Source organism: Galeopterus variegatus, unplaced genomic scaffold (assembly GCF_000696425.1).
Source record: "Galeopterus variegatus unplaced genomic scaffold, G_variegatus-3.0.2 Scaffold250, whole genome shotgun sequence".
NCBI lineage: Eukaryota > Metazoa > Chordata > Mammalia > Dermoptera > Cynocephalidae > Galeopterus > Galeopterus variegatus.
Window position 1 is genome coordinate 16,059 of NW_007726361.1, and position 13,666 is coordinate 29,724.

Here is a 13,666-nt window from a genome sequence, read left to right on the forward strand (position 1 = left end):
TGCAAGAAAATTAACTTCTGCTGTTGAAGCCTGCGTGTCTATAAAAGTTTGTTATGGCAACCCTAGCTGACTAAGACAAGTTGAAATTGTCAATAATGAATAATTTTGAGCATTTAGAAAAAGAAACAACTATATGGGATCAGTTTGGTTCTGTTTTTACTAATTCATCACAGTTCTCACCGTATCATTGCTCTTAGATCAGAAACACATTTTTCCAATCTAAGAATCAGCTTGCTTCCAAAGCCCTCTAATTTCCAATAGTTACTTTATTCCCTAGTTCTGCCACAGGGAAGGAAGCAGTGTAACAATTATGTAACATTTGAAAAGTGTGACACACTTCTTTTCTTGTCTAATCTCCTTTTCATGAAAAGCAACAAGTGAGGGGTGATGGCTTTCCCTGCACTGAGCAGATAATGATGTTCATTCTCCTGGGGGAGAGCAAACGCTGTGAATCACAGGCCGAGGTTCCCGGGAGACAGAATGGAGTGTGTCGGGGGATAAGGGTAGGTGTCCTCAAGGGGCAAGGTCACCAAGAGCCTCAGAAACCTCCCTCATTTCTTCCAACATCTGATTCAAGCCCCACTTCATTGACATATATGTCTTCTCTAACTATGTCATCCTCCTTTGAATTTCTACCTATTTGATTATCCGCATGATTTCTATTTCAATGAACATTTCCCAGCTAATGTGGTTAATGGAAACATGTCCCGAAGGTATGTTTCCTGTCTCCCATACAGATAGATGCTAACCTAGAAAATTACCCACAGAGTTGGAGTAAAGTGGGGTGGAGCAGCCATGGCCAGGCATGAAAAGTGAGACCCAAGAAAACCCGCATGCTGCTGTGTGCTGAGCTCACAGTGGGTCGCTGACAAGCACTGGCTGAATCGAAGTGAGAGACACTTACTCCGAGCACCCCGCCGGGCTGTCTTACTCAGGAGGTGAGTCTCGGGCTCTTCCTGCCCAGGCTCCGGCTGGTTGCCAAGGTGGGATTTTTCCGTCACCATTTCCTCAGGGCCAGAAGTCAGCAGCTGTGGACAGAGGTGAGATGTTCAGAGACAGCCAGGGCTCCAGTTAACTCAGTGACTCTCTCAGGGTGAGGTGGTGGGTCACCAGGAGGGGACAGGCCTTCATACTATTCAGATCTGGATACCTGTGGTCCCCATCACCTGAGTCACAATGGGCACCCACCAGGGAAGCACTGCCAACCCCAAGTTTCTACAGATTTCTTGTAAAATTACTGAAGCATCCAAAATGAAATGATTATTTCCATTTTTTCTAGGTAAAATGTGTAGAGCTCTGCAAAAATTTGGAGGAAAGGGAAATAGTAAAATCACAATCAAATAATTTGTTCTCAACTTGAAACAGTTCAGAAACAGCTGCTAAACTGTCACCGGAGAATTGAGGCAAATATTGAGTCCAACCTTGGGTGCCCCCAAGAATAGCCTCTGGTCCTTCCCCAAACTCTCAGGAAAGGAAAACAAATAAGCAGAATTGGCAATGATGCCTTCGGGGCAGGACAGACTAGGGCTTGCCTCCAAACTCAGATTGGTGTGGGACTTTGGGCAAAGTTATTTAACTTCCTTGCACATTGCTTTCTCACCAGTAAACGAATGGAGAGAGAGAGAGAGAGAGAGAGAGAGAGAGAGAGAGAGAGAGAGAGAGAGAGAGAGAGAGAGAGAGAGAGAGAGAGAGAGAGAGAGAGAGAGAGAGAGAGAGAGAGAGAGAGAGAGAGAGAGAGAGAGAGAGAGAGAGAGAGAGCGCGAGAGAGAGAGCGAGAGAGCGCACTCATTCACTGAGATGCTATTATGTATGAGGCATTGTGCAAAACACAGAGATTTTGATTCAAATAGATGGCCAGGGGTGACCTGAGGTATCTGATTAAAAAAAAAGAAAAAGAAAAAATCCCCAGGAGATTCTGAAGTGCAGCCTGGGTTAAAAAACACTAAATAGGTTTCTTGCAATGCTCCTAAAGACTGTGCTTATTGTGTGTGATCAGGGCTATAGTACAAGTTTAATGAAAGAGATGGTAACAGTAAAGTTTGAAACCTGGCACAGAAATGTTCATCAATTGTGATCTATTACATTCCCTTCTCTGCCCCTTTCCCCTGTTCATTCCCAAGCTCCATAACAGCCTTAGCCCTGGTCACCCACTGCTCACTCTAGAGCTAAGGGCTGGAACACTTTTCATCTGCCGCCTCGGTGGTGCCCTGCCCTGGCCTGCAGAGACACAGGCTGACCCAGCAGGAAGGGGTTAAAGCTTCAGCATGACCCTAAAGTGGCTGGAGCAACCTGGACAGACAGCACATAGCCAGACAGCGCCTCCCCATCCCCGGGCCCTCCCCTGGGCAGCTTTATCCTGGTCTGCAGGAAAGAAAGAAGCAGCTCCTCTGCCCAGCTCGCTCTGTCCGCAGTGTGCTGGGCAAGGGGCAGCTGGAGGTTGGTTTCTTCCCTGACTTGGCTCTCCAGGCATTCTGCCCACCTCCCTGGCCACCCCTCTCCAGAGCCGCAGCACGTGACTGGTGACTGCTGGCTCAAAATGGCGCTCCCTACCCCTCCTTTCCCTGCTGGCATCTCCATTGTTCCAAGCAAATCGCCCATCCCTGATAGTCCCTTCCCTGCCTCCCTTCTCAGAGGACAACTCCTTACCAAGGGGATTGATTTAGCTCAAAAAAGGTTTACCTTGCCCAGGGATGCTCCCAGCCTGAGCGGGGAACTCCTGCGAGAGGTGGGGAGGAACCACCAGGCCCGGGAGACAGGAGTCAGCTTCCAGTGTAGACTGAAGCGGGATTCGGGCTTGGAGTTGGAGAAAGAGGGAGTTCCCCAAGATCTGTAATCCTGCACTGCCATCTACTGCCTGTCCTAGTTCATGGCCTGTGATGAGAACACTAAAAACAGGCTCCTTCCGTCAGGTCCAGACTTCTCTCTCAGGGGATGGGAGAAAACTTGTAGGAAAAGTGCTCCAAGGAGGAACCACAGCTATATTGCATGGCTCATCTGTAAGCCCCACACAACAGCCTTACTCCCCAGACCACCCATTCACATCCCCGCCTCACAGTCCCCCAGAGCAGGCCGAAAGCCGGTACCCATGGGAGGAATATGTCCCGTGGTGATTCTGTGTGGCCCCCTGGGGTGCAGGCAGGTTGTTGATCAAGGACACAATACACACATGGACAGGGCTTCTTGTCACCTCCTACCTGTTTCTTTCTTTGTTGTCTTCGAGACTTCAAGTTCTCCCTCCTCCGCCTTCCCACATCTGCATCCTCATCATTTTCAATGAATTCCTTTGTTAAAATGCAAGTGGTAGAGGGAGAGAATGTTAAGAGAGGAGGAGGGGAGCGATTTTTAGTATTAAAATTAGAATTGCCCTCTTGACCTTGGGCCTCCATCCAGTAATGCTGAGTGTGGGTGAAGGGACAGTTAATGCAATCTAAGTGGCCATCACCATGCACTCAAAGTACACACGTTCTGGAAAAGCTGAGACATCATAAACGAGATGATGTTGGAGCTTCCCCTCTTCTAGGTCCTCCTTCATGCATACGGTATTGATTGAGCACTTACTGTGTTCCAGGCCCTGGGGGCACATGCTCTCCTCTCCCAAAAGTCACAGTCTAAGAAAGGTGACAAGTGAATCTGCCAGGGCAGATGGAGAACCACAGCCCAGGAGAGACATCAGAATCATATCTGGGGTTTCACTAGCCAGGTTTTTTGCTTCCCAGCTTTACCAGCAGGTAGGAAATAATGAAAATACATGTTAAATCACCATGAAAGTTTCAATTTAAAGGAAATCTTGTCAGATCCTTTTGAAAAGGGGAAAAATTCTTTAACAGAGCAAACTTCCTTTTCCTTTTCCACATTATACTTTCTAACATTTTAGCCATAAAATGTTAGAACTAAAAGCTCGAAAGTTTTCAAGCTTTAAAGTTTTCCAGTCCTAGAGTTTTACAAACTGGTGCTTAAGCGCTTCTGGGTGAACAAAGAGTTGTAAGATAAACACAGAACCTCCCCTGGTACACCAAGTTTATTAGACTATTTTTTCTGAAAGTTGGGAATGTTTTTGTCTTTATACTGAAACAAAGTTGGAACACAAAGCATAGATTTTAATGATAGAAGATTTCAAAGAAATGTCATGCAGGTTGCTGGGCCAGGCACCAACACAACTATTCCTGACCCCCCCTTTGGCCACTGGGGTCCCCACCAAAGAATGGGCTGGGTTTGGGCTTCTCCTCGGTCCCTGTGACTGGATGTCTGACTCGTCCTCTGAGTAGAAGCCCCGTCCTCACTCTGGCCTCCTGCTTTGGGGCCTCACAGGTAGGGAGTGTTCTTAGCTCAGGGATTCACCAGCTAGATTACAAGATCATGATCATGTTGAGATGTGCAAGTTTGCTTCTGAATTCAGTTCTAAGTTTTTGTTGGCTTACAATGAACTCGTGAGAAATGTAGGTCATCTTGTGCTTTCCAATAATGCTTTGATCCTTGACCAGTGGAAACTATCCAGGAGGACTTCCGATAAGGTAGAATGTAACCTCCATGAGGGCAAAGGGTTTCATTCACTGCTGTATCCTCAGGGACTACAGGCACAAAACATATCTGATGCACGAATAAATAAGCAAATGTAAATTTATCTGGTTTGGCAGTATTTGATATCATGTTTAAAGTTCATCTGCATGCTTTTTTTTTTTTTTTTTTTTTTTTGTCTTTTTCGTGACCGGTAAGGGGATCACAACACTTGGTGTGGTGTCGCCGGCACCGCGCTCAGCCAGTGAGCTCCCATTCCTATATAGGATCCGAACCCATGGCGGGAGCGTCGCTGCGCTCCCAGTGCCGCACTCTCTCGAGCGCGCCACAGGGCCGGCCCTAATCTGCATGCTTTTATAATGAGTTCCCTGAGGTTTTTCGAAGCACGACATTGGAAACCGCTATGTCTCCATTTCAGTTCTCAAGCCAGTGAGCCCTGGAGCCAAGGGAAAAGTAAGGATTGAGAGAAATACCCTTTCCTCTGTCGGGTGGTCTTCAATCTCCAAATTGTAGAAGGCCACCCTTCTCTGGTCTGGGCAGTGCTTTAATGAGTTTTGCACACAATGAGTCAGAAATTACAGGACTCCGTGGACAGAGGATTTTATTAGTAGTTATAATCTACAGCCATTATCTTCACTCTGAATTTCTTTAGAAATCAATGTGCTTTAGGCAGAGCTAGCCCAGCGGTAGGTAGTAACTGAGAGCTGCTGTGTGTTGGAATTCATGAAATGCTGACCGAATGGCTTCTGAGCATTTGGGTAGAGATGAGATCTCAGCGTGCCCTGCAGGCCAGCATTTCTCTCACTGTCCACCTCCCTTCCCTCGCCACATGACTGATACAGCACCCTCTGTGCACATGCAATAGGCGTGTGTTATGTTAAACTAAATTTGGCCTGAGCATGCCTCTGTACTTTGAGTCCTTATGTGAGGAACTACAACCTATCTCAGTAGGTAAACTAACTGAAAGCCAAACTAGGAATGTGCTGTTGCAACAAATAGCTGAATGTCAGCCAATCACAGCAGCTGAGCTTCAGTCAATTACAGGTGGCCAACAATTGGACCATGTTCAAACAAAGCAGTTTATTCCATTTTCCACCAATAAATGCTGCCTGCCCAACTTGCAGATCTCTCTGAACCTCTTCTGGTTCTGAAGACTGCCTGATTCATAAATTGTTCTTTGCTTAATTAAACTCTGCTAAATTTAATTCATCTGAAATTTTTCCTTTAACATGCAATAAATGCTCGTTGCTGGCCTAACTTCCTCATTCACAAACACGTGTAACAGGAGATTGCACACACAAGCGTATCTGGAGGGACATCCAAGCCACTACTTACCTCTGTAATTATTTTTACTTTTTCTTCCCTGGGATTCATTTTGGCTGTGATGGATCCTGACAGACAAAGAACAGTAAAGAAGTCAGGCATTTCGAAAGCAATGAAATGTTGTTCTTCTTACTCTTGATAAATATGAAGCTGACCTCGATGGTTAGTGAAGTGCTGGAGCTGAGCAGATTTTCCATTCACCAGGAACACTTGCAGACCCCAGGCATGGTGGAAGTGAGCACCAGAAGAAAAGGAAGGATGCCAGACCCCTCTGTCCCCAGGACGATGACTTTAGTGTGCTCTTGGAATTTGATGACCCTGGTTGGAATCCAGCTCTGGAAGAAATATTTCATAGTTTCCCCTCTCCCCTCAAAACTCCAGCTTCCTGCCCCTCCTGACTCTCTGCCCTTGACCTTAAATCTCATTTTACTGAGCAAAGAGATGAGATGAGAGAGGGCTCCACATCGCGCCTGCCATCCACCCACCTCACTGAGTCATGTCAACCCTCTACCTCCACCTGCTACTGTGACTCGCCCCTGTGCCCAGCTAGCTGCTCCTCTGCCTGTGCCCTGGACCCCTCCCTTTCCCTCCTCCAGGACCTTGATCTGGACCATTCCCCGCTTCCACCTGGAGGATCATTTTTTCCTGTTCTGTTGGCTTATTTCTATCAGTGTCAAAAGTGCTGTGATTCATCCCTTCCTTTAAAAAAAGCCCTCTCTTGACTTTCCTTCTCTTTCCAGTGGTTGCTCAGTTTTCCAAACTTTATAGGAAAACCCCTCAAAACACTTCCTCTCTTTCCAATCTGTGTTTTTTGGGTGGGGGCTGTTCAGCACACCCTGAAAACTGCTCGTGCCAGTCTCCAGTGTCCTCTGTGTGGCCACAACTAATGATCAATTCTCAGTCCTCATCTTACCTGACCCTGTCAGAGGTATTTAGTGATGAAAACCACCATCACTTTCTTTTTAAATACTTCCTTCACGTGGCTTCTGGGGCTTTTCTCTTGTGGCTTTTCTCCTTGTCACTGGCTGCTCCTTCTCAAATTCCTTTGCTGACATTTGAGGGCTCAGTCCTGCTCTATTCATTGCCCTGGCCATCTCATTATGCCTCTTGGCTTTCAATACCATCTATATGTTGATACTTCCCAAATTTACACCCTGGATGCAGACATCTCTCCAGAACTCCAGACTCCAATATATAACTGCCTGATGGACACCTTCACTTGGCTTAATGTGCCTCAAATGAAGTTCCTTGCTTTCACCATTAAGCCAGCTTGTGCTGCGATCTTCTGTTGGAGTAAATAGAAATCCATTTTCCTAGGCCAGAAATCTTGCAGCCAATCTACCTCCTCTCTCCCTCTCCCATGATACACCACAGCCAGTTCATCAGGAGTCCAGCTTCGGCTGCAGATTATATTTGGGATCCAGCCCCTTCTAAGCACCTCCACTGTTATCACCTGATCAAGAACCATGCTCTCTCATGCCCACTACTGCAAGAACCTCCTGATTTCTCTGCTTCCCACGTTGCTGACCTACAGTATTCTCTGCATTGAAGCCAGAGTGAATGGTTGAAAATTTAAGTGAGATTATGTCATTCCTCTGCTCAAAATCCTCTAATGACTTTTCTTTCTCAACAAAGTAAAATTCAAAATCCTTTCTAAGGTCTACAAGGCCCTACATGATTTGCACTTGGTCCCTCTTGCCTCAGGGCCTTTGCACCTGCTGTTCTCTCTGCCTCGTACTCTCTTTCTTCAAGATTTCTGCACTGCTCTCCCTCTCTTTCACTTCCTTCAGGTCTCTGCTGAAATTCCATTTTATCAGAGAGGTCTTCCTCAATCATTCACAACACAAAGATAATCTCCATCCAATACCCTCCTGAAATTCCCTACTGACCTTACAATGATTTGTTTTTCCATAGTACTTATCACCACTCAACACATATACTTACTTGTTAGTGTCTACCTGTTCCCATTAGAATACAGTTACAGAGGGCAGGAACAGTATTTTGTTCATTGCTGAACCCCAGAATCTAGGACTATGCACACAGTAGAGACTTGAAATGTATTTGTCAAATGAATAAGTCACTGCTTATTGGCTGTATCTCCTTGGCCACATTCCGGGACTCTTTAAAGCTTTATTGTCCTCTTTAGGCTTCTGTGAAGATTAAATGAGAGAATCTGTGGAGAAATACTAGTCACGGTTTGACAAATCATAAGTCCTTCCTAATATTCATGGAATCCAAATCTTAAATGAGACTAGGTCATTTAAGCAGCTCATCTGATGGGTTCAAGGTTTCCCTGACTATAGTGGAATGAATGTCCCCCTGTAACTCATTGAAGCTTGAATTGTGTCCCCCAAGTTTTATGTGTTAGAAACTTGGCCCCCACTGTGACTGCTGGAAGGCTGGGAAATCCTATTATGGCAATTGAAAGTCAGGGCCTTGAGGAGGTGATTAGATTGTAGGACCGTGCAGTAGTGAATGGGTTAATAATGGTGGTCAGGGGTGTGGTTCTGAAAGCTTTAAAAGAAGAGCACAGGAGAGGTTAGGCTCTCTATGCTCTGCCATTTTGTGCCATGTGATACCCCTGGGTCACTGTTGCCACAACCAGGACCCTTACCAGATGTGTTCCCTGGACTTTGAACTTCCTAGCCTCTGAAACTGTGAGCAGTAGATTTTGCTTTCATTATAAATCACCTAGTTCTAGCTATTTTGTTATAAGCAACAGAAATGGACTAATACACTGACCCTACTGGAGAATTAGCATGTGAAAGAGAAAGAAAACGTCTGAAATTCTATTGTCTCCCATACAGACCTGCTCACAGGGTACAAAAAATAGAGGAAGGAAAATTTTGAAAGCAGCTAGGAGAGAGGCAAGAAGGTAACCTCGAGTGAACGAGGAGGCTTATAATAATAATTTAAAAGAATGCTAAAGGACACAAATGCTCTCTAATAAACAACTCTGGTCATTATGAACTGGAATAAAAGAACTGTGAAATCTTTTAATAACTAAAAAAAAAAAGAACATTATATATAAAAGAAAAAACTAGAAGTAGAAAATGAAAAATGTAACAGGGTTGATTTTTTCCTCTTAGTTTTTTCCTGATTATTACATTTGAATGAGTTTCTAAGGAAGTCAAATGACACCAAAATTTATTTTTCTTATGAACAGTGGCTAAGAAAAGATAAACCAATACTGCCCAACTTTAATATGCACTTTGTCATCATTGTATGCTTTGGGCACTAGTTAATATACTCCTGCTGGCAACATCAAAACAGCCATGATTTACTGCATACTTATTTTGTGCTATTTCTAGATATGTGTTCTCTTTAGTCCTCACAATAACACTTCTAGCTTAGAAGTATATGCCCCAATTTATACACGAGGAGGCAGAGGCTCTGACAGGATACATGATTTGCCCAAGGTTATAGTTATCAAATGTCACATTTGGAACTTGACCCCAAGAGTCTGTGATTTCAGAGACCCCACCCCCCACCCATACTTCTATTATAACTCTCCGTCTTGCCATTTATTATATGCTAGCCCATGGTTCTGGAAACATTTACAACTGAAAGCTGAAAAGTATTTCTTTAGTGAGAAAGGACTTAGGCTGCCACAGGTCAGTGATTTATTTTACTCAGTGTAGAAAACCAAACGCATTTTTCAAGTAAAGTACTGACGCCTTCCTTTAAACAAATGGACTATCCCTAAGGGTTACCAGCAGATCAGAGCCATATCTAGAGGACCCTACGACAAATCCTACAGGGTGTAGGGAACAAGGAATGAAGGTATAGGAAAGAGGCAGCATTGCATACTCTGTATCTCAACCTTGGCTACTTAAAAAACAATATGTAGGGCCGGCCCGGTGGCGCACTGGATAGTGCGCCACTTGGGAAGCGCAGCGGCGCTCCCGCCTGAGGGTTCGGATCCCACATACAGACCGGTTCCCGCTCACTGGCTGAGCGAGGCACGGGAGCGACACCGAGGGTTGCAATCCCATCCCCCCCCCCCCCCCTGCGGGGGCAACACTGAGGGTTGCGATCCGTTGCCAGACACGGAAAAATACAAAAGACAAACAAACAAAAAAAACAATATGTAGGGCCGGCCCGGTGGCGCACTGGATAGTGCGCCACTTGGGAAGCGCAGCGGCGCTCCCGCCTGAGGGTTCGGATCCCACATACAGACCGGTTCCCGCTCACTGGCTGAGCGAGGCACGGGAGCGACACCGAGGGTTGCAATCCCATCCCCCCCCCCCCCCCCCCCCTGCGGGGGCAACACTGAGGGTTGCGATCCGTTGCCAGACACGGAAAAATACAAAAAACAAACAAACAAAAAAAACAATATGTAACACCAAGGTCCAGGGTTCGATCCTCATACCAGCCAGCTACCAAACCCCATCCGTAAAACAAGAAAAGCAAACCAAAAACCCCACAAAACAAAACCAATAACAAACAAACAAAAATACAGCATGTACGTCCTGCTCCAGAACAGTGAAAACATGGGTTTATAGAAAGAGTGAGGCCTTTGTCAAAATTATACGGACCTGACTTCAAGTTCCAGCTCTAGGTATCAGCAGTGTGACCTGGAGCAATGCGTTCACCTCTCTGGGACACATCTGTTTGTAAAATTGTGGTCACACTTCCTACCTTGAAGGGTGATTAGTTTGTAAGGGCTAAATGATAGAATGAGTGTAGTGAAATGCCTGGCATGGACCAGGCTCTCAGTACTGGTGGGTTTTGTCATTAAGAAAAGGTGACCAGAGAGAAGGAAGTGGAAGAAAAGAGTGAGGAAGGAAAAACCTTGAGGGACAGAGAAGAGTGATGAGAAAGACTTTAGGTGATGCTCAAGCCCCCCATTACCTCCTGCAGTTCCCACCTTTAACCCTTGGTGACCATAACCTGTCCCCTCCCTGCTCCCTCCAGCCAGGCCCAGGGCAGTTGCCTTTCTGTTTCCAGTGACGGTGCTTCTGAAACCTCCTGCTCTTGTACCCATGAACATTTTCTCCCTCTGCATCTTGAGAGCATTTTTCTGTCCCTTCCCGTTGAGCTGGAGCTGGGAAACCTGGGGAGGTGCAATGTACGTCCGTTTTGAATGCATTATATGATTCTATAAGTTATTCCACCTCTAGCTTCTCTTAGTGTGAAGTTAGGGACAAATAGCTTTACAGAATCATTTAATCAGCTAGACAATATATATTTGCCCTCAAAGAGTACATACAAATACTATATTAGAGCTGCGCTATGTGATATGGCCAATGCATTCACATGATGTAAGGGCTGGAAACCCCTCCTTGAAGTAATCTTGCTGTGCTCCATGTGCTTTAGACCTTTTTATAAATCTCTTATGGCACTTAGCTCGTTGTAATGTTATTATCTGGCTATAGGTCTGTCTTCCAGCAGACTCTGAGCTTCTGACCTCGTCTAATTCATTTTTGGATATTCTAAACTTAAGCACATTGCCTGGTGCATTGTTGATGCTCAATATGGAAGCGAATGACTATAAATAAGCTCTAGGATATATATATAGACAAATAGAGAGTTCATGCTGGCGCTGAATTTATTTGCAGAAAAGATTGTATGAAAATGCGTTAGCAGACATATATTTCCTATTGGACTTCATTAGCTTTTCATAGTACTTTGCAATGAAGGGAAACAATCAGTTTAAATTAAAGTCTGTAGATTTTCCTGAGGTCTTTTGGAAAGCACAGCAATCTCCACCCCTGTGGTTAATAGCACTTTCTCAGTCTAATGCCAAGAAAAGTAAGGTTTGTAGTAACTAGTACTTCTCTCCTTGAACCAATCTGAACTAGTAGGCCCAGAAATGTAACATGCAGAAAATATTTTGCAGAGTGTTTATCAGAGAGGATTTCCACTCTGAGGTTGTGATAAACCAGATTTATATTTTCAGCAAAGCAGACACCAGACAACAGCTCAAATCAGAGCCGCCCAAGTAACGCTCTCCATTCCCTTCCAGAAAGTTAAAGTGTAAATAATGATGACAGCTTCTAAGTTTACAATGCATTAAATGCACTTTCAGGGTACCCAGGGAGAGGCAGAATTCCAAGCCCCATAAGTGAAAACAGAAAACCACTGCTGCAGCCCTGGTCCCGTTAAGAACTGATTTACCTTAGGGAACTTTACAAAGGCGCTTTGCAGATTCTGCTTTCTGGATAGAAGCAAAGTGGAGAGAGATGGTCGTGATGTCGAATCTTAGGGTCCGAAGGGAAAGGCTGAGTGCTGGGGAGGCCCCTGGGCTGCTCCCCCGGAAGCTGCAGCCAAGTCTCAGAGCAAAAACACCAGCTTAGCAACCCGTTCCTAAGGAAGGTCACTTGACATTTTTTTTTTCTTTTAAAGTGACAGCTTACTTCTAGTCCTGGAATACAAGCAGACTCTGTAAGCAGAGGCACACAGCCTGCAGGAGAAGGACAAAGAGAAATCAACTTGGAGGAGCTAGGCAGAAATGAGGCCAAGCTTTAAGAGTGGTACCCTCCCTCATGTCATTCGGGTCGTTGTGCATTTCTGGGGACAGGAGATACTCAGAGGTGAGGTGATTTAGAATCTTAAAAGGTCATTGGCGAAGGTGTCTGACTTAGCAGTCCCAAAGGCTCTGTGGAGGTGCTTCAGGGCATCAGTAAATGTTGCACTGGAGTGTTTTCTGGTTATATGTGGAAGATTGAATGCACAAGCTTAATCTCTGCTTATTCTCCAAATCCCACTCCAATTATTGAAAGGGGACATAACTATTATGTCTCAAAAAAGCAAAGGAAATGGGAGAAGCAAAGCAGATGGAAGAGCAACGGAATGAGGAGACCAAAGGGAGCCGTACATCAAATAGACTAGAGTGTGGGTGTCTGTGCATGCACGTGCATGTGTGAGCATTGACTTATTTTCTTATTTTCTATATTCTTGATGCTCTGGCATTTGGGGCCTTGATCCTGGAGAGACTGATTGTCCCAGGCTAGCTAATTCCTAGAGAGAGCAAATGACAACCCTGAAATATGCAAACACTCCTTTGATATACACACCAAGGATTCCAGAGCCCACACCCCCCAACCGTCTCCTTTATCAAACTCTCACAGACCAAGCCAACATTCCCCTTGTCCTAAATCATCCCAGGGCCAGGTACCAGGCAACTAGAGACAACCCCTATAGCCTGGAGACCACCAAAATTATTCAAACTATCCAATCCTAAACTAACTCAGGATATCTACCCTCTTCACTGATTCCTTCCCAGGAACACCCCAGTAAAGACCTGGGTCATACTGTCTCTCCACCCTCTTCTTTCTTCTGACCAACACTGGTCCTTGCCTGCGTGGCCCTTTGTGGGATGCCATATGCCATGGTTTGAATGTGTCTCCCCAAAACATGTGTTGGAAACTTAATCCCCAATGCAAGAGTTTTGGGAGGTGGTACCTAATGAGAGGTGATTATGCCAGGAGTGGGTTTTTTATTTTGGGAACACATTCCTTTTAGAAGGATGAGTTCAGCCCCCTTTTCTCTTGTGCTCTCTTTTCACCTTCTGCCATGGGTGATGCAGCAAGAAGGCCCTTCCCAGATGCCAACCCCTTGATCTTGGACTTACCAGCCTACAGAACTGTGAAAAATAAATTTCTGTTCATTATAAATTACCCTGCTTGTGGTATTCTGTTATAGCAGCGCAAACAGACTAAGACACCACGCCTTTTGTCTCTAGATATCTGAGTATAAACTTCTTCCTTTGTGACAATTATTTCTGTCTGTGTGTCTTACCATGCCTGATTAAAACAAATCCAGAGTACACTTTTAACACAGTGTATATATGTGTGCGTATGTGTTAGTGTGTGTGTTTGTGTGA

General features: G+C 45.2%; 1 protein-coding gene across 1 annotated transcript; it reads right to left on the reverse strand.

Annotated features, from left to right (window-relative positions):
• Positions 1-904: 904 nt before the first annotated feature.
• LOC103585534 (coiled-coil and C2 domain-containing protein 2A-like) lies at positions 905-7,865 on the reverse strand (the record flags this gene model as incomplete). Its single annotated transcript, XM_008566524.1, has 5 exons — positions 7,783-7,865; positions 5,994-6,173; positions 5,851-5,906; positions 3,195-3,281; positions 905-1,028 (listed from the first exon to the last, which is right to left on the reverse strand). Coding segments are annotated over exons 3-5 (250 nt in total), but the record flags the coding sequence as incomplete, so codon positions are not given.
• Between the last annotated feature and the right edge of the window lie 5,801 nt (positions 7,866-13,666).